We start from the raw sequence: 23,386 nt of genomic DNA, 5'->3' as shown, positions 1-23,386 counted from the left end.
AGCTTGTCTTTCACTTAATGACACAAGCATTTTTTGCTGTTTGCGTTCAACTGCAATTTGCATTTTACTAATTTATTGCACCGACGCATATTATATACCGTTTTTTAAAAGACAGAAAGGGCTTTAATTTGATGTAACATATATTTACATAAATGCTTATTTATTATTAAAAAATACAGAAAAATGCAAAAAAAATTAAAAATCTTGATTTTTTTTTTTTTTACAGTTTTTGCAATAATAATGTGTGCACAATTAGTGCAGGTTAAGGAAAGTAATTAAAAATAAATTCATTTAGTTGTTCTGATTTACAGAATATATAATGTGTCTGGGATTTTAAGTTTTTTTTGGTAGTTACAGGTCACAAAGCACAAGGAGTAAAATAAACTTTTAATGTGGAGCGATTTTAGAATTTGGTATGTTTGTCTTGTAAGCTTAATAGCCATAAAAGAAAACAAAATTGCCACACAAAAGTATATATTTATATAAAGTAGACACCACAGGCTATTTACCTAAGGTTGTTTTGACACTTTCTACGTAGCCATTTTACCGCCAACCTCTGCTAAATATTGGAGTAAAATTGTGTTTTTGGGGGGTTTTCGCACACAAACTTATAACAAAGAACTTCTCATGTGTATTTTGTAAAGTTGGTGTGTGCTATTCCTGTACAAAGTTTTATTATGTGTTCAGTTACTTCTGCTGAGTACAACGGTACCCCCATTGTATGTCTTTGGCACTATTTTGTGAAGCTACAGTGCCATATAGGAGACCTGTCCTTTTCAGTATTCACAGTAGAATTTTGAGAGACGGATTTAATGGGCCTATGCTTCCATTTGGGGTATTATAACAGTTTGACTGTTCAAAAAAAAAAACCACAAAGGCCTACCATTTGTAAAAGTAGACACTCCAGGGTATATCATAAGGTGCATATTGTGCCTTAGCATGCCCCCATTTTTTTCAGCAATATATGCCAGAGTATGTGGTAAAAAATAATTTGGGGCATTTTTTTACATACGGATTGCATTTTTTTTTTTTTTTAAATTCTTTATTTTTTCTGTGCATAGAGATGACAAATAAGAGTAAAGTGCCACAACAGCACGCATACAGTATGTTTCAATATTCACAACTTGGCATTACAGTTCTGCACATTTTTTTTTTTTTTAGTGATGTTGTTAACAGTTAGGTACAAGTTATTTACTTTCAAAAGCATGAGTTAGGTTTTGCACATTTTATGACATTTACCACAATATCGCTGGCAACAATCTTATAAGCTAAGTCCTTTCTCCGTAGCAAGGGCATACGAAGAATACTGTATCTTTGGCTATACTCAGGTAGTTAGAGTGTGTATTGAGTCGTGCCTTGAGTTAGTGTAAGCCTATAGGAGGTAGGTGTTCACTCCGTGTAGGTTACATGCTATGCCTATTGATGGTCTGTTAGCTATGTCATTGTTCTGCGTCACGGTGTTATTAGGTCGTGAGTATCAGGAGGGTAGTGGGACGATAGGAAGAAAGCTTTAGTGATTATGATTCCCTCGTTTCTCTGGGTGTTATGTGGGGGTAGGACTGGTGCGTGTCTTTATCAGGCGGACCCATATGTGTATGTTGGGTTTAACAGGTGTAAGGGTCGCTGAAGTCGTGTGACAGGTAGCGTCAGGAGCAGACGTGTGTCCGGTTAGAGTGGGCATCGTGTGTAAGAAAAGATCAATTGAAACTTAAACTAAATGGCTTCTACTGAAGTCGTTTGCAAACATGTTCGCAAGTGGTGTAACAGTATAAAACAAAACATTGCGCCTTCTTGTTTGGGGTGCCCATGTCCCATTTTAGAGTATTTTACCAGGCTATATAATTCAAACTACCCCACAAAGGCATACCATTTCTTAAAGAAGACATCCCAGGGTATTTCAAAAGGCATAATTTGAACCTTAGCGTGGGATCATTTTTCCGCTAGCTTGTACCAGGTGTAGTGGTAATGAGCGTTATTAAATGTATTTTGTAACTTTTTAAAACTTTTTTTACTTTTTAAAACTATTTTTTAAACTTTTGTTTTGCTTATTAATTTTTTTAAAGTTTCCTAAACTTTCGTAAAACTTTTTTTTTACAAATTTAACATTTTTCTAAGCTTTTTCTTTTACCGTTAACCCCTAACTAGCAGTAAGCAGCACTAACAGTAAATTCCCCATTTCCCCATAACTCCCACCCACCCCAGCTAGCAAAATATTTAATTATACAATATTTAAATTAGTTAATTAAATAAATTTAACCCCTGAGGGTTAAAAAATAAATAAAAGTTAATCGTCAGGGGTTAAAAAAAAATTAGATCACAGTATAATACTGTGATCTGTATTTTGATCTCTGTAGGCAGTGATAGACTGGCAGGGAAGGGGTTAATTTTTATTTGGACTGGGTAAAGGGTTTATTTTTTTTAATTTTTTACTTAAACGTTATTAAAACTTTTTTAACTTAATTTTTTTACTTTTTAAAGCTTATTTTAAAACGTTAACCCCTAGTTAGCCTAACACTGAATCCCCCAATTCCCCACTAACTTCCACCCTCCCCAGCTAGCTAAATTTATCATTTTAAAATATTTAAATTAATTAATAAAATAAATTTAACCCCTGAGGGTTAAAAAAAAAAAAAAGAATTAACCCTCAGGGGTTAAAAAAAAAATCAGATCATATTAAATGTAATCCCTGCCAATTGATCACTGTAGTCAGTGATCAGTTGGCAGGGAAGGGGTTAATTTTTTTATTAAAATGGGTAAAGGGGGGTGGGATTTTAATTTTACTTTTTTTTTTTTACACCAGGGGGTAGGATCACTGAAGATCCGTCTCCCTGCACTTCACACTTAACCCGGAAGTGCAGGGAGGCGGAAGGTGAGTATATACAGCACATGTGCTCGCTCTGACATGCTGTCAGAGCGGGCACATGTACTGGGGCAGCACTATCGGGTGCTCCCGGTCTGCCTCTAATACAGAGGCAGACCGGAGTACCATTAACCCCACGATCGCTGCGATTGCGGCGATCTGGGGTTAATTTTACCGCGTGACGGACGAGGTCCGTCACCCGTCCTGAAGGGGTTAAGCTAAAGTTGTTTTGGTGACCATAGTGTCCCTTTAAACTCTCTCAAGCTGTCTTGTTAGCACATGCAGTCAGATCATTTCATGAACTGTGCAAAAAAGAGAGATGGTACAGACAAAAAAGAGACTTCTTTTTCGGTAGTCTGGTAATTTTGGTTTCCACCAGCTTCCTCAAATGTTTGACTTACAATGATTTTCTCTCATTAATACATATACCGTACTTTTCAACTGGTGTAAGATTTAAAACCAACTTGGATCACAAGACAAAATTACACCATCCTTAAAAATTTTAATTTTGAAAAATCTTTTGAAGGATATCCATATAATATTTTGATTAAATGGAGGTATAAAAGATATAGTTGATCATGTGAAGTATAAAAAGAAATGTTACTTTTTTAAGAACTGAGGACTAAATGTAATATTCCAAACTCAGAATTTCTAAACTACTTAAAAAAATAAGAGCATTTTAGGGTAAAACTCTAACAGTGATCTTCATTCAGTTCAATGCTTTATAAACAATAGTTAAAAAGCCTAAGTTAAAAAAACTGATCCTGAGTTGTCATTTACTAAAAACAGCGAATTCCAACTGTTCTCTACATGGGAGCATGTACTAGGAATTAAAATAACTTCCAAGGGTTTCAGTAAATCACTGTCTATGGTTTACAGAGAGATACATTGTAACGGATCACCAGGCACCTCCGTTGAAGGATACTCCTAGCGCTTCCTGAGGGCTCCAAGCACTCCAGCTGACACCATAACCACCATAGACTCCTTCAGAGAGCAAGACAGGAACAAGCTCTTAAAAGAGCTTTGGAGTGACTAGCCAAGGGAGCATGCAGAGAATAGCAATCCCTTGTAATGATATAGCAATTCCCCCAATAAGAGACAGGACTCTAGATTGAGGGTAAAGAAGAACTGCATTACTTGGCACCAAAAGGGTCTTCTTTTATGCAGGTTTTCCACACATAGTACCACACACAGGGTTTTTCAGAACAACCAATAAAACACATTACAACACATACAATGCAAGTACAGCAGCCAATCAGACACAATGGGACAATAGAAACACACCCTTCATATTCCTCCCCTCTGCTTAGGAGATAATTGAGTCAATTACTGTGTCAACTCCATTATCTCCAAGCTGAATACATTTTTATAACTTTGTGAGTTTACATCGTACATACATAAAACGTATATTATTTTAACCAGGATTTAACCATGGCTTTTCCTGCCCAAACCAGTTCTGGAGAACAATGGAGCTGGGGAGGGGAAGACACCTTCCCAGGGATTCAAAGGGGAAGAAAAAGTGTACAAAAAGTTTCAATATGTCCATACACTGTTTTTAATGGGCCAGCACCATACAATAAAAGTCCATAAGCCCAAATGCTGGTTTAAACGGGTACAATCTCCCAGGGGCCATAGTCGCAGGGCAGGAGGCTGGCAAGCAGGCCTCTCCAGGACTAAGTGGCGAAGTGCACTTCGTCACATACATTCTTGAATAGATGGTTTCTAGTTCCGATAAGGCTTTCTAAAATATCTTGATATTCTATACAAGATTGTTGGAGTTGCGGTGCCTATTTTCATATCTGGTGGAATTGTCAGATTATTCGGCACACTTGAGTGGACATATCAGACCACCGAAATGAGATGTTAGACTTTAAATTTGATTTATCGCCAGATACTGCTTTATTACATATTAATTTACCTCAAATGAGTAGGATAAAACCTTACATAGCTAAGTCATTTCTTGGTTGAGATTAAGATATTTATTGCAAATAACTGGAAAAGCCCCCCAAAAGTTGAATGGCTGACTATAAAATCACAATTTACTAAGAACTCTTAGATATAATTTATGTGATTATATAATTCGAACTGAATGTATAATAGAATATAAGCCCAGCACATTTTAAAATAAGTCATTCTCCTCCTATCCCAACTTCAAACTGTGGTAAGCCCTTCGATCTAAGGACTAAGGTTTTTTTCACTACTCTCTGAATTTGTCTCACCGCTACCCAATTCTCTTTTTTTTGTTGTTGTTAGTTATTTGCCTGTTTCAAATATTCTGTACATGAATCCATAAACTCATATAACCGACATGTTAAAATGAATCTGTTGAAACATGTTAATTTGTATGTATTTTATTGCATTTTTGTACATAATGTTGTTAAGAAAAAAAAAAAAAATAGAGGTCTGAAAGAAAATGATTAAATACTGTAGCGATTGTAAAGCTTATAGTTGATAAAATGGTAAGGAAGAACAATTCTTCAACAGTTTATCTACTGCAGAGAGGCTCTGTATAGAACCCCAAGTTAATTATAACTCACAGTTTGTGGTCTACCTTCTACAATGTCCTTGTGAAAAATATTATGTGGATAGGACAAAAAGGAAATGAAAAGAGATAATTTTAGAGATAATTGTGACAAAACCCCTATTTTTGCCTTCCCAGCAGCTGTTCTCCTCGATATTATAAATTACCGAACACCGACCATCATTAAATACAAAGAAACCGCAAGAAATAGGTGCACTCTCTGTGTGGCCTCCGTTCGTCTAACCAAACGCCACATGGTAGAGAAAACGATGGGCATCTTGTTGCATGAAAGCAGGCAGCGGGACTTGGTCGTCGAGTGTCTGGAACTCCGAGGCAGACACTCAATGGCCGAACGCCTGCTTCTGTTTGCAGCAAGCCAGGAGAGCGCTGTTCGGTAGGTTTGTTCATATGGACCTCACGAACCAACGCTACCAATGAGTCAACCTTTTTATGCGTTTTGGTACATGACCGACCGCTACCTCTAAAACTGTGGAACTATTTTGGGCAGGCGCCTCATGAGCGGTCGGTCAAAACTTCACCCCGGTGGCGATTCAGTTGTGTTCGTGGGATCTGAGTGCTAATTGGACAACTTGGGCACTCAGATCCAGCCTATCCGGGGATGTATAAACTATGGGGGTTCCTTTATGCAAAATATGTATTTGTGAGTGTTTTCTATAATTTGTCATTTTTGCTTAGTCATGGTGACATGGCATTTTGTGGGTATGTTTCTGAGTGTCATGGGCGTGTTTTTAATGTACCTGTAATGTATAAAAGCAGGCCATTGAGTCTGGATTAAACAGATCGTTTTACCCCTTCATTAAGTCTAGGCTAATGTTTGGGGGATTGGGAGCTATATGCACAACTAATCACTACTGCGCTTGGGAGATTCTTCACTGATGTACTCAGCTGGAGTACTGGGATTATGTACTCAGCTGGAGTACTGGGATTGCATTAATAATATAAAAAAATCTACAAGATTTTGAACCTATTCACTGTAACTCTTGTCCTATGTTTAATTTTAGATATATGGGTATTGAGGTGTACATGTACTGTAAGGGGTAATACAAGGAGAAAAATATCACAGAGTCCTTTTGGATTTTTAAATTGCAAATTTTGGAACCCAAGGGATTAAATAAAGATTGAAGATACCGGAACTGGAAATGATAGACACTATAAATTCTCACTCTGATTTATTTACGTGCAATGTGCTTCTGCCTTCTGGGTGCATGTTTTGTAAATTTCTAAGCGTGTATTTATTTGTATGAGATATGCTTTTTAATTACTTATTTCCCTTTCTCTTAGCTCTGGGACATAGGAGGGCAGCCACGCTTTCGAAGCATGTGGGAGAGATATTGCAGAGGAGTCAGTGCCATTGTGTGAGTATAACATGTAGCAATCATGACATGTACTAGATATATCAAATGAAAAATTGCCCATTGGGCATCACTTGGTAGACTTTAAAATAAATTGCAAGGGGTGGACAGTTTACTGGGTGGGAACCCTTATAATATTCAGAGGTGAGGACGTACTTATAATATTTAGAGGGACGGTCTTCCAAACAAGGAAGTAAACAATAATATGCAAATTTCCAAATTGTATTAATATTGGTTTATTTGTGAATCTTCTGGATCCTATACTTGTATAATGTTGAATCTTCTGGATCCTATACTTGTATAATGTTTGGATGCAAAAGCACTAATTTTAATCCGTACACTGAATGCATCCCGACGATTGCTGGAGATTTGCTCTGGCTGATCTGACGGGCTTTAGTGAATATAAGAATTGACATTGCTTTCAGAATTTAGTAATTTTCAACAGATTTTGTTAAGTGAATAACCCTGTAAATGATTAGTAAATAAAAACCATTGAAAGGTATTGGAAACATCATAATCAACTGCAAGAGCAAATGTCTCCAGAACCCTGAAATGGCATTATTTTCCCCTAATACATACTTCTGTTTCTCCTTTATGTATATTTTATACTACATGATATTTTAAGGTTGGGGTTAATGTACAACAAGACTGGTCTCATAGAACAATACCATCTGGGACTATCTGAAACATTTAAAGATGAGTTGACTAGACTAGGCATACAGCCCTTTTTGGAAGAACTGATCCTGCTTGTTACCCAATTAGACAGATGTTTCCGCTATAGAAGGATTAAAAGAGTACAAGGGCCTGTTCGGCCTCGACTTCCTTGACAAACCACCTCTACTTCCTCTGCACAAACCTTGGAAGAACCTATGAAAATAGGGTTGTTTCATCGCCCTCTGTCAGACAAAGAATGTAAGAAACGTCGTTCACTTTGACTCTGTCTGTACTGTAAAAAAGCAGTTAACTATCAAAAATCAATACCATTTGCCCCTGATCTCTGAACTTCTAGACAGGCCCAGATAAGCAGCCATCTTCACCAAGATTGACCCACAAGGAGCCTATATTGTAGTCTGCATCTGCAAAGGTGATGAGTGGAAGATGGCCTTTAGCCCCTTGGGCTTTGCAAAGCTGCAGCAGCTTTCTAACACTACCTGAATGACATCTTCAGAGACATTCTAGCTTGGTGGGCTCTGTTTTTTTTTTTTTTTTCATGATTCTAACTACAGATTACATATTGTTCCAGTTCAAAGAATCAGAAGGTTGACACTTTGTCCATGATTAATAAGATCGGATTGAAGTAAAGAGATACCTATTACCATATTACTTATTTATTAATTTCTTGATGTGAATATGTAAATTCTAGATCGTTTCCGGAGTACAGATAGTCCTTGTAAAGGATGCTGCTATCCGTGCAGCGCTGATCCTTGTAGCGTCTCCCGAAATCCAAGCTGAAAAGAGTGAAGTAGTGATTATAGCTCCCAATTCCCCAAACATGAGTCGAGACTTCATGAAGGGGTAAAACGAATGTGTTTATTGATGGCCAAACTCAGCCCTTTTATGATGGTCTTCCAGCAAGGACACTCCCACATGGGACCTTGTGGAAGACTGAAACAGAATATACAGAACCAATCACTGTACTTTACAAATATTACACACACCCACAGGAAGAGTGTAACCCCTCCTCTCTATCCTGGAGATAATTAACTTACCCCTCCTCTCTATCCTGGAGATAATTAACTTAAGTGGTTGCAGAGAACCTAATTATCTCCGGGCAGAGAGAAACATGTGCTTTTGACCTTTTAACAAAACTGTATTAAAATCAATAACACATGTTTCGCCGAACGAAGTCCCCATGTTCCACATACCCCCAGATAGCTTGGATCTGAGCGCATATTATAGGCGAATAGCGCTCAGATCCCATGAACACAGTTCTCAAAAACGTCGAGCAAAGTCCAAGTTCACCAGTTGTTCGTGCAATTCCATCCGAAGAGAGCTCCATAACTGTAGCTACCTGGGGTCGGTAGTTTTATTTGTTTCTTAGTATTATACTAATTGAGCATAATACGTATGGTCAAACAAAATGCTGTTTCTGAGGTTGGTTAAACAGGGATTTCGTTACACAGCTCCCCCTTAGTCCCATGGAACGGCATACCAGCTTAGATCCCGACGGATTGGCTAAGGGATGACCGGATAACACAATTATTTGTCCAATTCTGTCTGACGGGATAGGCCATCTGCGTTGGCATTCTGCTTTCCAGGACGATATTGTATAGTGAAATTATAAGGCTGTAGTGCCAAGCTCCATCTGAGTAGTCTAGGGTTATCTCCGGCCACTCTGTTAAGCCAAATTAACGGGTTGTGGTCGGTCATCACAGTGAAAGAACGTCCGTACACATATGGTTGTAATTTCTTAAGTGCCCAGACTAATGCCAGACACTCTTTTTCAACGGTGGCATAGCTGACTTCGCGTGGTAATAGTTTCCTGCTCAGATATGCCACCGGGTGGTCCATGCCATCGTCCCCAACCTGGCTTAAAACTGCTCCCAGTCCAAACATGGAGGCATCTGTGTGGACGAGAAACCTTTTAGTATGATCAGGTGCTGCCAACACAGGGGATGCACTTAACGCAGCTTTGAGTTTCTGGAAAGCCTCCTCGCACTCAGGGGACCAGGCTATTTGTCGGGGTAGTGACTTTTTAGTGAGGTCAGTCAGAGGTTTTGCTAGGGCACTATATTCGGCTACAAATTTTCTATAATAACCGGCCGTGCCTAAGAAAGCCATAACTTGGGTTTTAGTCCGGGGTTGGGGCCATTGGGTGATGGCCTCAATTTTTGCTGGTTCTGGTCTCTGTTTCCCTGACCCTACCCGGTGTCCTAAATACTGGACCTCCGCCATGCCTACATGGCACTTTTCAGGTTTTAAGGTAAGTCCTGCATTCTGAATCCGTTTGAGCACTACTGATAAGTGGTCCAGGTGGGCCTCCCAGGTGCCACTGAAGATAGCTATATCGTCTAAGTAAGCACAAGCGAAGCCCTGGAATCCCTCTAGGAGCCGGTCTGCCATCCGTTGAAAAGTAGCGGGGGCATTCTTCATCCCAAATGGCATTACCTTAAAATGGTATAGGCCAAATGGGGTGACAAATGCCGACTTCGGAATGGCCTCAGGCTCCAAGGGGATTTGCCAAAATCCTTTGCACAAATCAATAGTGGTCAAATAATTCCCCCCAGCCATACGGTCCAGTAACTCATCTACTCTGGGCATGGTGTATGCGTCTGTGACCGTCCTATCGTTAAGTTTGCGATAATCCACACAGAATCGTGTAGTACCGTCTTTTTTAGGGACTAGGACCACTGGGGAAGCCCATGGGCTTTGAGATGCTTCTATTACTCCCAGCTCTAACATATCTTGGAGCTCTTTTAGCATGCTTTCCCGTACTGCTTCTGGGATTCGGTATGGCTGCTGCCGCAGGGGTAACTGGCCTGGGGTCTCCACTCTGTGGACTGCCAGGGTCGTATAGCCTGGGACTGCCGAAAACATGCCCCTAAATCCCTCTAACAGTTGGGAAGCTTGTCTCTGCTCCTCTGTACTCAATTCGGGGCCTAACTGGACCTGTTCTACCCCTGAAGGTTTTTGGGGAAGCAGGTCAGGTAAGAAAATACCCTCATACGCCGGGGCGCATACGGCAGAGACTTCCTCTGGTCTCTCTCGATATGGCTTAAGCATATTCACATGAAAGTCAGTCACCAGGTAAGTGGTATCACTGATCCGGTCTATCACCGTGTAGGGGCCCTGCCAGGAGGCTTGTAACTTGTCAGTCTTAGTGGGCTTTAGTACCAGGACTTTTTGTCCTATCTCCAATATACGGTCTCTAGCCCCCCTTTCATACCAACGCTTCTGTCACTGTTGGGCTGCCCGCAGGTTTTCCCGAACCATTTCGGTCAGCATCTGTAGGCGGTCCCGGAGCTCCAGTACAAATGCTACTATAGGGGTACCTGAGTCCCCCATATCTCCCTCCCAATGCTCTCGTACCAGGTCCAGGGGTCCCCAAACTCGTCTCCCGTATAGCAATTCAAACGGGGAGAATCCGGTAGACTCCTGGGGTACTTCCCGGTATGCAAAGAGCAGATGGGGGAGAAATTTTTCCCAATTCCGACAGGTCTCTGTGAACGTGATCAACATTTGTTTCAGCGTGCCATTGAAACGTTCGCAGAGGCCGTTCGTCTGGGGATGATAGGGTGAACTTAGTATGGGTTTTACCCCACAGCTCTGCCAGCTTTACCCCACACCGCAGTGAATTGGGTTCCCTGATCGGATACTATTTCCCTAGGGAATCCTACCCTGGTGAATACCTGCACTAAGGCGTCCGCCACTGTCTCTGCGTGTATGTTGGACAGAGCTATTGCTTCCGGATAACGGGTAGCATAGTCCACTACAGTAAGAATGTATTTCTTACCGGAGGGACTGGTCTTGCTGAGTGGTCCGACTAAGTCGACAGCCACCCGGAAAAACGGTTCCTCGATTATGGGTAGGGGCCGTAGTTTGGCTCGGGGGTGATCCCCTCTCTTTCCTACCTTTTGGCATACCTCGCAGGTTCTACAGTAATCCTGCAATTCCCTAGTGACTCCCGGCCAGAAGAACAACTGTGTGAGCCGGTCTTTAGTCTTTTTTATTCCTAAGTGGCCTGCTAGGGGAATATCGTGGCTGATCCGTAATAATTCTGTCCGATACTTATGGGGTACTATTAATTGCCTTTTTGCTACCTGACCTGCCCCTTTTTCTGTCCCCCCGGTCACCCGGTATAATAGATCTTTTTCCCAGGTAAATCTGGCCTGATCTACGTCTCCCTGAGGTTGGTCTGCCTCCCTCCGATACCCTCTTAGGGTGGGATCCTCCCGCTGGGCTTGCCCAAAGTCTTGTGGGGTACCCCAGTAAAGTGTATGGGCAGGGTTTACTGTCGGGGAAGTATCGCTTACCTGGTCGTCGGGTGAGGGGGAGGCTTCCATAGCTCTGGACTGTTGCCGGGTTGTGACAGGTAACGCTGCTTCTGGGCTGGGTGCCGCCAATTGGGACGTCAAACACCCCAAGTCATTTCCCAACAATACTTCTGCTGGTAAATCCGGCATGATGCCCACTTCTACGTCCTTGGCCCCAGTACCCCAATCAATATGTACTCGAGCCGTTGGGAGCTTGTGTATTGCCCCTCCGGCTACCCTCACAGCAACGGTGCGACCTGTGTGTTGGGAAGGGTTAACTCGGTGAGGTTGTACCAGGGTAATAGTAGCCCCGCTGTCTCTCAGTCCTCTAGCTTCCTGTCCATTTAACTTCACGGACTGTCTGTGGTGCGACCGATTATCTCCAGCAGCTTGTATGGGGTTCACTTCATGTAACCTGGACCAATTTTCAGTATTGTTACTAGGTGAGGCTGGTGCCGGGGGGTTATAATCCTCTTGTACACAGTGTGCTGCTGCTTTTGTCGGTGGGGCTGGTGTTCGCCTCCAGCGATCTGTAGCACGTTGTGGACAATTGGGTTTGATGTGTCCCACTTGCTTGCACCCATAGCACATGGGAGCGGTCTTTTGATACCCTGGGGTTGCTCACCATTGGCGTTACCCTCTGCGGGGTAGTTGTAGGACCAGGTGAGGGGCGCGACCCCATGAACCCTCGATTTCCATCCAGCCGTCTGGTCTCGTGAAATTCGTCCGCCAATCTTGCTGCTTCTTCCACAGTCTGTGGCTTCCTGTCTCTGACCCAGTCTCGAACCTCTGCCGGAGTGTAGTCAAAGAACTGCTCCAGTAGTATTAACTGTACAGCATCCTCTAGGGTGGTCGCTTGACTCCCCTGCATCCAGTTACTGGCAGCGCGTTGCATACGAAATGCCCACTCTGTGTAGGAATCTCTGCCTTGTCTCCTGAGAGCCAGAAATTTCCTTCTGTGGGCTTCGGGAGTAACAGCATACCTTGCTAACAAAATCTCTTTGATTTTTTCATAGTTCTGTATATCCCCATCTGGCACAGCTCTCAATGCTTCCGCTGCACTGCCTGATACTTTGCTGCTTAGTACCGCAGCCCAATTAGCCCTTTCCAAATCTTCTAGCACACATTGTCTCTCAAAGTTCTGCAAATAGTTATCAATATCCATCTCACCTTCCACGAAGCTTTTAAATGCAGCGTAGTTGATTTTGCGCTGTCGCCCCATTGTAGATCCAGATAGCGACAATATATCCACAGGCGGGGATCTGTCTCGGGCTTCCCGGGCATTCTGTGCCTCTGTAGCTTGTGCCAAGATCTGTACCACGATCTCTGGTGTAGGGTTAGGTCCTACCAGGCTGAGTCTCCATCTCACGTCCTTTTGGAACTCTGTTTCCTCTGTATTCGCCATCTGTTGTTCGCTGGTTTGATCGCTCTCTAGTATTTCGGCTATTAGCGTGGCTTTCGGTGTATTACTTGCCACTATGCCTCGAGCTTCCAGCAGTTCTTTCAGCGTTGTTCGTTTCAAGCGTTCGTATCTATGCGCCATTCACTACTTGCTCCGGTTCGGTACATCCGTTCGGGAGAAAAATCCCGCCGCTTGCCACCAGTGTAAAGGATTCTGCTATCCGTGCAGCGCTGATCCTTGTAGCGTCTCCCGAAATCAAAGCTGAAAAGAGTGAAGTAGTGATTATAGATCCCAATTCCCCAAACATGAGTCGAGACTTCATGAAGGGGTAAAACGAATGTGTTTATTGATGGCCCTTTTATGATGGTCTTCCAGCAAGGACACTCCCACATGGGACCTTGTGGAAGACTGAAACAGAATATACAGAACCAATCACTGTACTTTACAAATATTACACACACCCACAGGAAGAGTGTAACCCCTCCTCTCTATCCTGGAGATAATTAACTTACCCCTCCTCTCTATCCTGGAGATAATTAACTTACCCCTCCTCTCTATCCTGGAGATAATTAACTTAAGTGGTTGCAGAGAACCTAATTATCTCCGGGCAGAGAGAAACATGTGCTTTTTACCTTTTAACAAAACTGTATTAAAATCAATAACTCATGTTTCGCCGAACGAAGTCCCCATGTTCCACATACCCCCAGATAGCTTGGATCTGAGCGCATATTTTAGGCGAATAGCGCTCAGATCCCATGAACACAGTTCTCAAAAACGTCGAGCAAAGTCCAAGTTCACCAGTTGTTCGTGCAATTCCATCCGAAGAGAGCTCCATAACTGTAGCTACCTGGGGTCGGTAGTTTTATTTGTTTCTTAGTATTATACGAATTGAGCATAATACGTATGGTCAAACGAAATGCTGTTTCTGAGGTTGGTTAAACAGGGATTTCGTTACAGTCCTCCACCAGATTTACTCCACCCTTAAACAAATCTCCATTGCTCCTCCTCACTGTATAATCACGCAAGCTCTAGAATGTATCCGTCGTTAGTAATGGTCGGATATTGCCATGGATTTCATTGTGGACTTGCTACCTTCACACAAGCATGATACCTGTGACGGTCTGCTAAGGTATCACCGTCTTGCATACCAAGTCAAGGTAGCAAATCGGTCTGACGAGAAAGTCCATCAGTGTTCCCATTTTACTAGGCTTGGGTAGAAAAAAGTAGCCCTAATAAGTGGAGAAAATAGCATTTCACCTCTGGCTGGTCAAGAGGTAGAAAGATGTGGAAATGCCGGGAGGATTGATGTCTGTGCCTTCGCGTGCGTTCCACTTACTGCCCGATCTGCGTTCCATTAAGTCTTGGTAGGGGTGCGTGTATGCGGCTCCTGCCGTAAAAATGCCTTACGAGTTTCGTGACTGTGACAAACTGCCCTTTGCCACTCGGCATTGGAGAGGACTGATCGCTAGCCTCCTGCCCTGCGACTATGGCCTTGAAATGTATTGCCCTTTAAGAACTGCATTTGGGCATAATGGATTTTTGTATGCTGTTCCTGGCCCTTTAAATAATTTTGAGCAGTGTTACAACTTTTAAACTGGCACTTCGAATGCAGTCGAAGTGCCGAAGTCGTCGAAGTGGCCGCTATTCGACAAAACGAACACGTGGCGGCTGCCATTTTAACGTATTCTAACGCGGTCAGCGGTGTGTGCAGCCAAATTTATGGAACTGTTTGCGGCTACCCAATTGCACGAACACCGCTGACCCGTACCTTCTTCGACACCGCGGCTGGAGACTAAGTCCCGTTCGAAGATTCGAACACTCGTTCGAATGGGACTTAGTCATTTTCACGGTGTAAAATAGACCGACCGCACAGCCCAAATCCATGGAACTGGTTTGGGCATGAAAATGTGCTTGCGGTCGATCAAAAGAGACTTTTTAATATTTCTGGAACCACTGAACGGATTTTCACGCATTTTGAATATGTTGTTCCACAAGTTGTGTTGTTCATAAAAATGTAAGTTTTATTCCTGTACTATGTAAAATGAGAAAGTTATAAAAATGTATAAAAAGTATAAGTTTTAGCTTGGAGATAATTGAGTAGATACAGTAAGAAACTCAATTATCTCCCAAGCAGAGGGGAGGGAATCTGTGGGATGTAACCGATATCTGATTGGTTAATGCCTAATTGCCTGTGGGCGTCTCCCTTGCAGGGGAGCACTGCATAAAAGCAGAGTACCTGCCATTAAACATCAGAGTTCTTCTTGACCCTCAATACGTAGCCTTGTCTCGTTATTGGAGGGAACTGCTATATCACACTGGGGATTGCAATGCTCTGCATACTCCCTTGAGCTTTAATCACTTAGCTCTTGTTCCTGATACGCTCTCCTGGAGGAGAGGTCTTCCCCACACGGTCCTGGAGGACAGAAGCTGATTCCAGGGTGCACGGGAGACGGCGCGGCTCCAGTTAAGCTACGGCGGTTGTGGAGTCTGCGGTGGTTGTGGTGTCCAGTGCGGTGCTTGTGGTCCTCGGCGCAAGCTAGGAAGCGTCCATTAACGGAAGGTGTCCGTTACAGTGACTGAATAGTGTCACTTCATCAGAGGCTTGTAGTCCAATGAGGCTGTTAGTCTGCTTTATATAGCTGGTGTAATTCAATAAAATGGTTGCTGCAATATGAATAACTAAACACTGTGCTGAGACAATTTGTCTATTAATCGGCACTCGTTAGATAAATATGATAATACTGTTAATTCATACATTCCATTAAAATTAAAAGCTGAAAGTTTTTCAGAATATATGATAAAGATACATAAACATTTTGAACAAATGTCAATAAATACTGATAATAAATTTTCAATGGTTTCTGACATGTCATTAAAAGAAGTGGTTATTTAAAATAATATTGTTAGAAGCATACATTTTAAAATTGAGCTACACATATTAGTAAAGTAGCAAGTAGCATTGATCAGTTGAATGAACAAAAAATATATATTAAATATATATATTAAATAGGTTTAAAATAACCTGCACATTAAATGGCCGGACTACGGAATGTATAATAGAAATACAGTAGTATTGTACACGACATCTTTCATATTAGTGTGTTAGTGCAGAGAGAAAATACAATGAAGAAATAAGAAAAATAAATAAAAAAGTGGGAAATCAAAAAGACTCGTAAAAGGTCCATTGTAAAGTGAACGTGAGTCTAATTACAGTTAGCAACATGCAGTTACGGAGGAAGTATCACAATCACAGGGAGAAAATACTAGTAAAAATAAAAATAAAAAGTAAAAAGTAGAAATTAAAATAAGTAGTGAATAATAATAGTACAGGTAAAGCTAAAAATAAAAATATGTATAGAGGAGTATGAACAAATGAATAAAAATATAGTAATGCAAATATAATGATACAAAATAAATTGTAGTGAGAAGACTTTGAAAATTGTTTTTATTATTTATTATTTTTTAATCTTTATCTCTAATTTTACTTCTTAACCTTTAGATTGATTTATATTTGTTTTACCTTGCACACCTATTCATTCCCTCTGCACCTATTATTCCTTGTGCTTTTACACTGCTTTACATTTTCACTTCTGATTAGATCTTATTAGATCTCACCACCTATATTTGTTTATATTACTTTTCATGCCTTTATGGGGGGCAATTTATACTAGTTGAGATCTTTTCTTTTTCAGCATCAATCCTTACTATTTTCTCCACTTATCAGGGCTGTTTTTTTCTACCCAAGCCTTGTATATCTCCATCCCCATTACCTTTAAGTGTTGAGATTATGGCTCTCAATAGACATTTAGAACATATTAGATCTGGTAGAAGGACATTTTTTGATCATATGTTAACTGACAGTCTGCCAGAAACAATCCAAGTTACTTCCACTTTAAATTTAACACCTTTTATTTTTAACACTAGTACTATTTAATTTGTCCCCCACATTTTAGTGTAGGACCCACCGATATTGGGGTACTTTGAAAGTAGTGGTGGGCTTAACAACATATGGCCATATGGTGGAACCAAATCCCCATATTTATTCTTAGATAGGCATTTTAGTAGCCTTCTTTGTATTATTTTTGTAGTCTGAGTGCGCCGCAACTATTTATTTATACTCTCTTAATCACAAACACACGAACCAACTGGGTGATCCCCTGGGTGGCCGCCGTTCGTATATGCGAGCACGTGGCGGCGGCCATCTTAAAACACGAATGTAACGGATCACCTAGCACCCCGACTGGGTACCTCCGTTGAAGGATGCTCCTCGCGCTTCCTGAGGACTCCAAGCACTGCAGCAGACACCACAACCACCGCAGACTCCACAACCGCCGTAGCTTAACTGGAGTCTCGCCGTCTTCCGTCCAACCTGGATCAGCTTCTGTCCTCCAGGACCATGTGGGAAAGACCTCTCCTCCAAAGAGAGTGTAACAGGAACAAGCTCTTAAAAGAGCTAAGTGATTAAAGCTCAAGGGAGTAAGCATAGCAATCCCTAGTGTGAATATAGCTGTCCCCTCCAATCATGAGACAAGACTACGTGTTGAGGGTCAAGAAAAACTGAGGTTTAATGACACACACTCTGCTTTTATGCAATTCTTCCACGCAAGGGAGACGCCCACAGACAGTTATACATTAGCCAATCACACACTGGTTACATCCCACACATCTCCTCCCCTTAGCCTGAGAGGTAACCCAATTATCCATACAGTTTAAAACATACTTTTTACCCAACTTCCATAACTCTAAAACTATACATCCAATTTTTTTTACGTATTTACATATTTTTTATTATAATATATATATATATATATATATATATATATATATATATAATTATATATATATATATATATATATATAATTATAATTATGTATATATTTAATCAATATCCTTCTACGTGTATTTTGATATTAATATATATATATAATTATATATATAAATATTAAAATACACTTAGTGTATGTGTAAATGTGTGCGTATATATATATATATATAGATCATATATATAATATATATATAAATGATGTAAGTATATTTTATTTTTAACTTTAATTTTTATTTTTTTTTACTTTAAGGGATTAAGAGGGGAGGAGAGGGGCAGAGACAGTGTCAGCCAGTGATTTTACATCACTGGCTGACACACAGGATCAGTGATCACAGTGACTGGCTGTCACTGTGATCACCTCCTGCAGATCGCGGTAATTGGCCACAGGAGGAGTGCCTGGGTGGCCAGGCATGCCCCCCACCGCGATCTGCAGGGGGATCCTGCCTGCAGTTACTATGGGTCAGCCAATAGGCTGACACATAGTGACTCTGATCGCAGTGACAGGCTGTCACTGCGATCAGATCGCAGGGAGAGGCTGTCTCTGCATTCAGATCGCAGAGACAGCCTCTCCCTGCGATCATACTCTGCAGATCGCGGTCACTGACCGCAGGGGGACTGCCTGGGGGGCCAGGCATGTCCCCCGACCGTGATCTGCAGAGTGAAAGTGCGGCCGGCTCCATGTGTCAGCCGATTTTAAAATCGGCTGACACATGGTAAATACGGATCGCAGTGACAGCCTGTCACTGCGATCGGAAGCTGCAGACCGTGGTCCCCAGGCACAGGGGGGCTGCCTGGGGAGCCAGGCATGTCCCCCGACCACGATCTGCAGAGTGAAAATGCAGCCGGCTCCATGTGTCAGCCGATTTTAAAATCGGCTGACACATGGTAAATACCGATCGCAGTGACAGCCTGTCACTGCGATCGGAAGCTGCAGACCGCGGTCCCCAGGCACAGGGGGGCTGCCTGGGGGGCCAGGCATGCCCCCCGACCGCGATCTGCAGCGGCCATGTTCCGCCGGCCACGTGGGGGTAAGACCGCCCAGGACGTACCATGCCGTCCTGCGATGTTTAGAGCCGCCCAAATAAGGACGGCATGGTACGTCCTGCGGTCTTAAGGGGTTAATCAGCACATTTCAAATACAAACATACCCAAAAATCATTCGAATCCGTTCAGCCGTTCGGGAGATAGATATAAGTCACTTTTGACCGACCGCAAGCACATTTTCATGCCCGAAACAGTTCCACGGATTTGGGCTGTGCGGTCGGTCTATTTTACACTGAGAAAATTACTAAGTCCCATTCGAACAAGCGTTCGAATCTTCGAACGGGACTTAGTCTCCAGCCGCAGTTTCGAAGTAGAGTAGAAGGTACGGGTCAGCGGTGTTCGTGCAATTGGGTAGCCGAAAACAGTTCCATAGATTTGGCTGCACACACCGCTGACCGCCACGTGTTCGGTATTTGAATGGCGGCCACTTCGGCACTTCGTCTGCATCCGAAGTGCCAGTTTAAAAGTACAAACCCTTTCTCTGGGAATTAAAGGGCCAGAAACAGCACTATAAGAATCAAGTACGCCTAAATCAGTTCCTAGGAGGGCAATACATCCCATGGCCATAGTCGCAGGGCAGGAGGCTGGCAATCAGTCCTCTCCAATGCCCAGTGGCAAATGGCAGTTTGTCACAATGAACTGCACCAGCGGGGTTTGGTCATCAAGTGTCTGGAACTCCAATTGGACACTCAACGGCACTAACATCGCAGAGACTTCCATCCTCGTTTAAGTTTGTGTAAACTCAGGGGAACAGAGCGGCATTCGGTGAAAAGAACCACACAAACGAGAGGATTTCAACGAACTAGGGCACAAACCAGTTTTATAGGCAATTTTGTGTAATTCAAACTCTCGAACGTAGACCAACCGCACAGCCCAGACGCATGGAACTATTTTTGACACACACCTCGTGTTTGGTCGGTAAAACTAAGACCTCCATGGAATTGTCGAACCCCTGAACCAATCTGGGTGATTTTTCAGTATGTTGCTCCCCTAGATCAGGGCTATCAGGGGATGTCAGAATTGTGGGGATAGGATAGGGTTTTAGGGTACTTCTGAAAATGTATTAAAATTATTTTTTTTTTCGTTTGGAGATGATTGAGTTGATACAGTAATTAACTCAATTATCTCATAAGCAGGGGAGGGGAGGATTGTTTGGAATGTATGGGAGTGACTCATTACGACATTCCACACAATTATTACATTCTCATTACTACTCTGTGTTTATTGCTTTTTACTGTTTTTACCTGTGCCCAACAAGGTCCACCTGGGTTGTAACCTTTTGGGCAAAACCTGCATAAAAGGCCCCACATGGCCCATTAAAGATCAGTTCTGCACCTGAATCTGTCATCCAGTTATTAGGAAGGGTGATGGGAGAATTGTGTAATATTCTGCTTCTATGCCTGTACTCCTGAAGAATCCTCCTTGTTCCTGAGTAACTATTGAAGTACCAGCGGAGGAGAGTCCCAGTTAAGACCAGCGCTCCGCTACATTGGTGGCAGCGATGGGATCCAGAGCTCACGAAGGAACAAGTACCATAGAAGTCAGCAGTACTAATGGACCACGGATGGAGATCGACTACTCTATTCTCAAACGGCCCACGCTAAAGGATCTCCTAGAAGCAAGAGGCATCCCAGCAAGTAACAAGAAAAAGACTGTGCTTGTTACCGAAGTGATGGCAGAATATCAGATGGATAGCGGTTCGGCTCCCGAACGAAGCAGTTCTGACACTGTCTTGTCGTTTAGAGTGTCGTCCAGTTATTAGGAAAGGTGATGGGAGAATTGTGTAAAATTCTGCTTCTATGCCTGTATTCCTGAAGAATCCTGCTTGTTCCTGAGTAACTATTGGAGTACCAGCGGGGGAGAGTCCCTGTTAAGACTAGCGCACCGCTACAAAGCTGATCTGGAAAAATTCTCCAACTCTGTTGTAGTCAAATCCTTTCGCCTCAGGTTTTCTATTCAGATTCACTTGCAAAAATTCAGAGTTTAGTGATTATCCTTAAATGTCTCACTCTCTGGCCTCCATAGCCTTTCCCTCTGCCCTCACCCCATTGTGTATGTGGTTAGAATGTGTGTGTATGGTGGCTGTGTGTAAAGTGTTTGTGTGCACCAGGTGTGTGTAATGTGGATTTATAAATAGGATATATAGTATATGTGGAAGATATAGCTGCTTTTGTGCAACGATAAATTGGAGAAGTAGTGTCTGAAGTAGGGGTGGGTAGAGGAAATAGGGGCTGTTGTGTAGGGATTAGTAGGGGCTGTAGTGTATGTAATAGTGTAGTGTGTGCGTCTGAGGGGCATAGGGACTCTAGTAGATATCTCTTCGGGGGATAAAGGCTGTAGTAGAAACTGAGGAGCTGTAGTGAGAGGGTATAGGGGTTATAGTGTGTAGGGGGCTCAGGGCTCTAATGTGTGTGTGTTTATGTTGGGGATATAGGCTGTATTGCCCGGGGGAAATGGGCTGTATGGGATAATAGCTAAAGTACCTGTGAAGGGCCAGTGTATTAAAATAAATGATTATTAACAAAAATGTTTAATCCCAACTCACTTTTGCTTAACCTGGGTTGCAACACACACAGTCTGTACAGTGGGAACTGCAAGCTTCCTGGACTCCTCTGGCCTCACTGCTGATCTCCCTACTTGCAATGGAGCAAAAATACATGTTGGCACTCAGACCGTACTACAGTGCGAGTATCAAGGTTCCCTACCTGTAATAAACCTTAAATTATTCCAAAAAAATTAAAACTGATACCGCACTCCAATAAAAGATGCTCAAAGAGATTTCTAATCCATATCTTTCACCAAAAAAGGAATCAATTCTTATTTAAATGGTATCTATCTACCTGACCTCCCGAAATCAACCTGCATCAACTCATAGTAACAGGACAGCTCCAGCAACCTGTGGAAACATGTTATCAACACTTATCCGGTTAAGATTATAGGAATCCTCTTGAAACTTTGCAAGGTTAACAACAAAAATATACTCCAGTTCTACAATACACCCTAAATGTTGTGATCCAACCATTATTGACATCTATTTACTTTTTTGAGTACTCAAAGTTTTGCTTGCAATTTTTCTTTTTCTTTTTTAAATTTTTTGGGGCTTTTTTGTTCATTTTTTTTCTTTTTGGAAAACAGGTGTGCAGAGAGGATTACATGCCAATACATCCCTCTAATAATAATACTTTTTGAGCTGTTATTTTTTTCTCTCTACTATAAAGAGTTATGGATATTATAAAATACTTTAGAGGATATGTGTGTTTGGCTTATATTTATCTAACTGTTAATTAGGAATATGGTTAGGATTTATGTATGTATTTTTGGATTCATTTGCACATCCCTGTGTGGGGTGCAGAGATGTGGTAGATACCACTGAAATAAGAAGTGATTCATTTTTTTGGTAAAAGATATTAATTAAAAATCTCTGAGCATCTATTAATAAAAAAAGATATGCATGGCATTATTTCCCCATAAAATATATTCTATGATCTGCTTAGACAGGTCATGTTTTCCATTCCTATACTGCACAAATACATGTATTACTTGTAATGAATGGCCAATGATACACGGATCACCTCACTAACCCTTAACCCATACTCTACTCTAATACTAACCTGTAGCAGATCACCTGGTACCCTGACTGGGTACCTCTGCCAAGGACTGCTTCCTAGCTGGAACAATGGGTAAAACCTCAGAACTCTTGCCCTCAGTCGCCGTGGCTTGACTGGGGTCCTGGAACCGCCACCTCCTTCCTGGAGCCGAATGAGGAATTAGCTCTGACACCCCCAGGCACTGGACGACACTCATTCCTGGGAGCTCTGGAACAGAATGAAGAATTAGCTGTAGTCCTTACAAGGACTTTCCCCGTTGAATCTCCTGCAAGCTGGAACAGCAGACACAGGAGTAAATCGTCTTTCCCTCCAAAAACAGGACGACACACAGTTTTGGAGTGTAAGCTGGAATAGCAGTTTAATGTAGGCACACTGCCTTTTATACAAGATTCCCAACAAGGTCAATGCCCAGGTGGACCTTGTTGGGCAAGGGACACAAAGTATACAAGCCAATCAAAACAATGTAACAATAAATGACACTACCACATACAGTACAAAATCCCTCCCATCTGCCTGTGATACAATTAAGGTAGATAATACAATAACTTAATTATCCCTAGACAGAAAAAACACATTTTTTTTTTATAAAGTCTAATAAGTACCCTAAAATACAACATAGTCCCATATCCCTGATCTGGGTGAATAACATAGCCAAAAATCACCCAGATCAAAGCAAGGGTTCAGGAAATTCCTGGAAGTCTCTTTTGACCGACCACACGCATGGCTTCATGCCCAAAACCGTTCCAGAGAATCAGGGCTTGCGGCCGTTCTAGTTTGGT

At 42.1% G+C, this 23,386-nt stretch overlaps 1 protein-coding gene across 2 annotated transcripts in view; it reads left to right on the top strand.

Annotated features, from left to right (window-relative positions):
* The window catches only part of ARL8A (ADP ribosylation factor like GTPase 8A), a 117,163-nt gene that overhangs the window by 71,841 nt on the left and 21,936 nt on the right, over window positions 1–23,386 (top strand). For both annotated transcript variants that reach the window (XM_063453170.1, XM_063453171.1), the window contains exon 3: window positions 6,684–6,757. In XM_063453170.1, coding sequence (XP_063309240.1) covers window positions 6,684–6,757 — 74 coding nt within the window. The remainder of the gene's footprint in view (window positions 1–6,683; window positions 6,758–23,386) is intronic.

Source organism: Pelobates fuscus, chromosome 1, assembly GCF_036172605.1.
Source record: "Pelobates fuscus isolate aPelFus1 chromosome 1, aPelFus1.pri, whole genome shotgun sequence".
NCBI classification, from domain to species: domain Eukaryota; kingdom Metazoa; phylum Chordata; class Amphibia; order Anura; family Pelobatidae; genus Pelobates; species Pelobates fuscus.
This window is presented reverse-complemented; position numbering and strand designations above follow the sequence as displayed.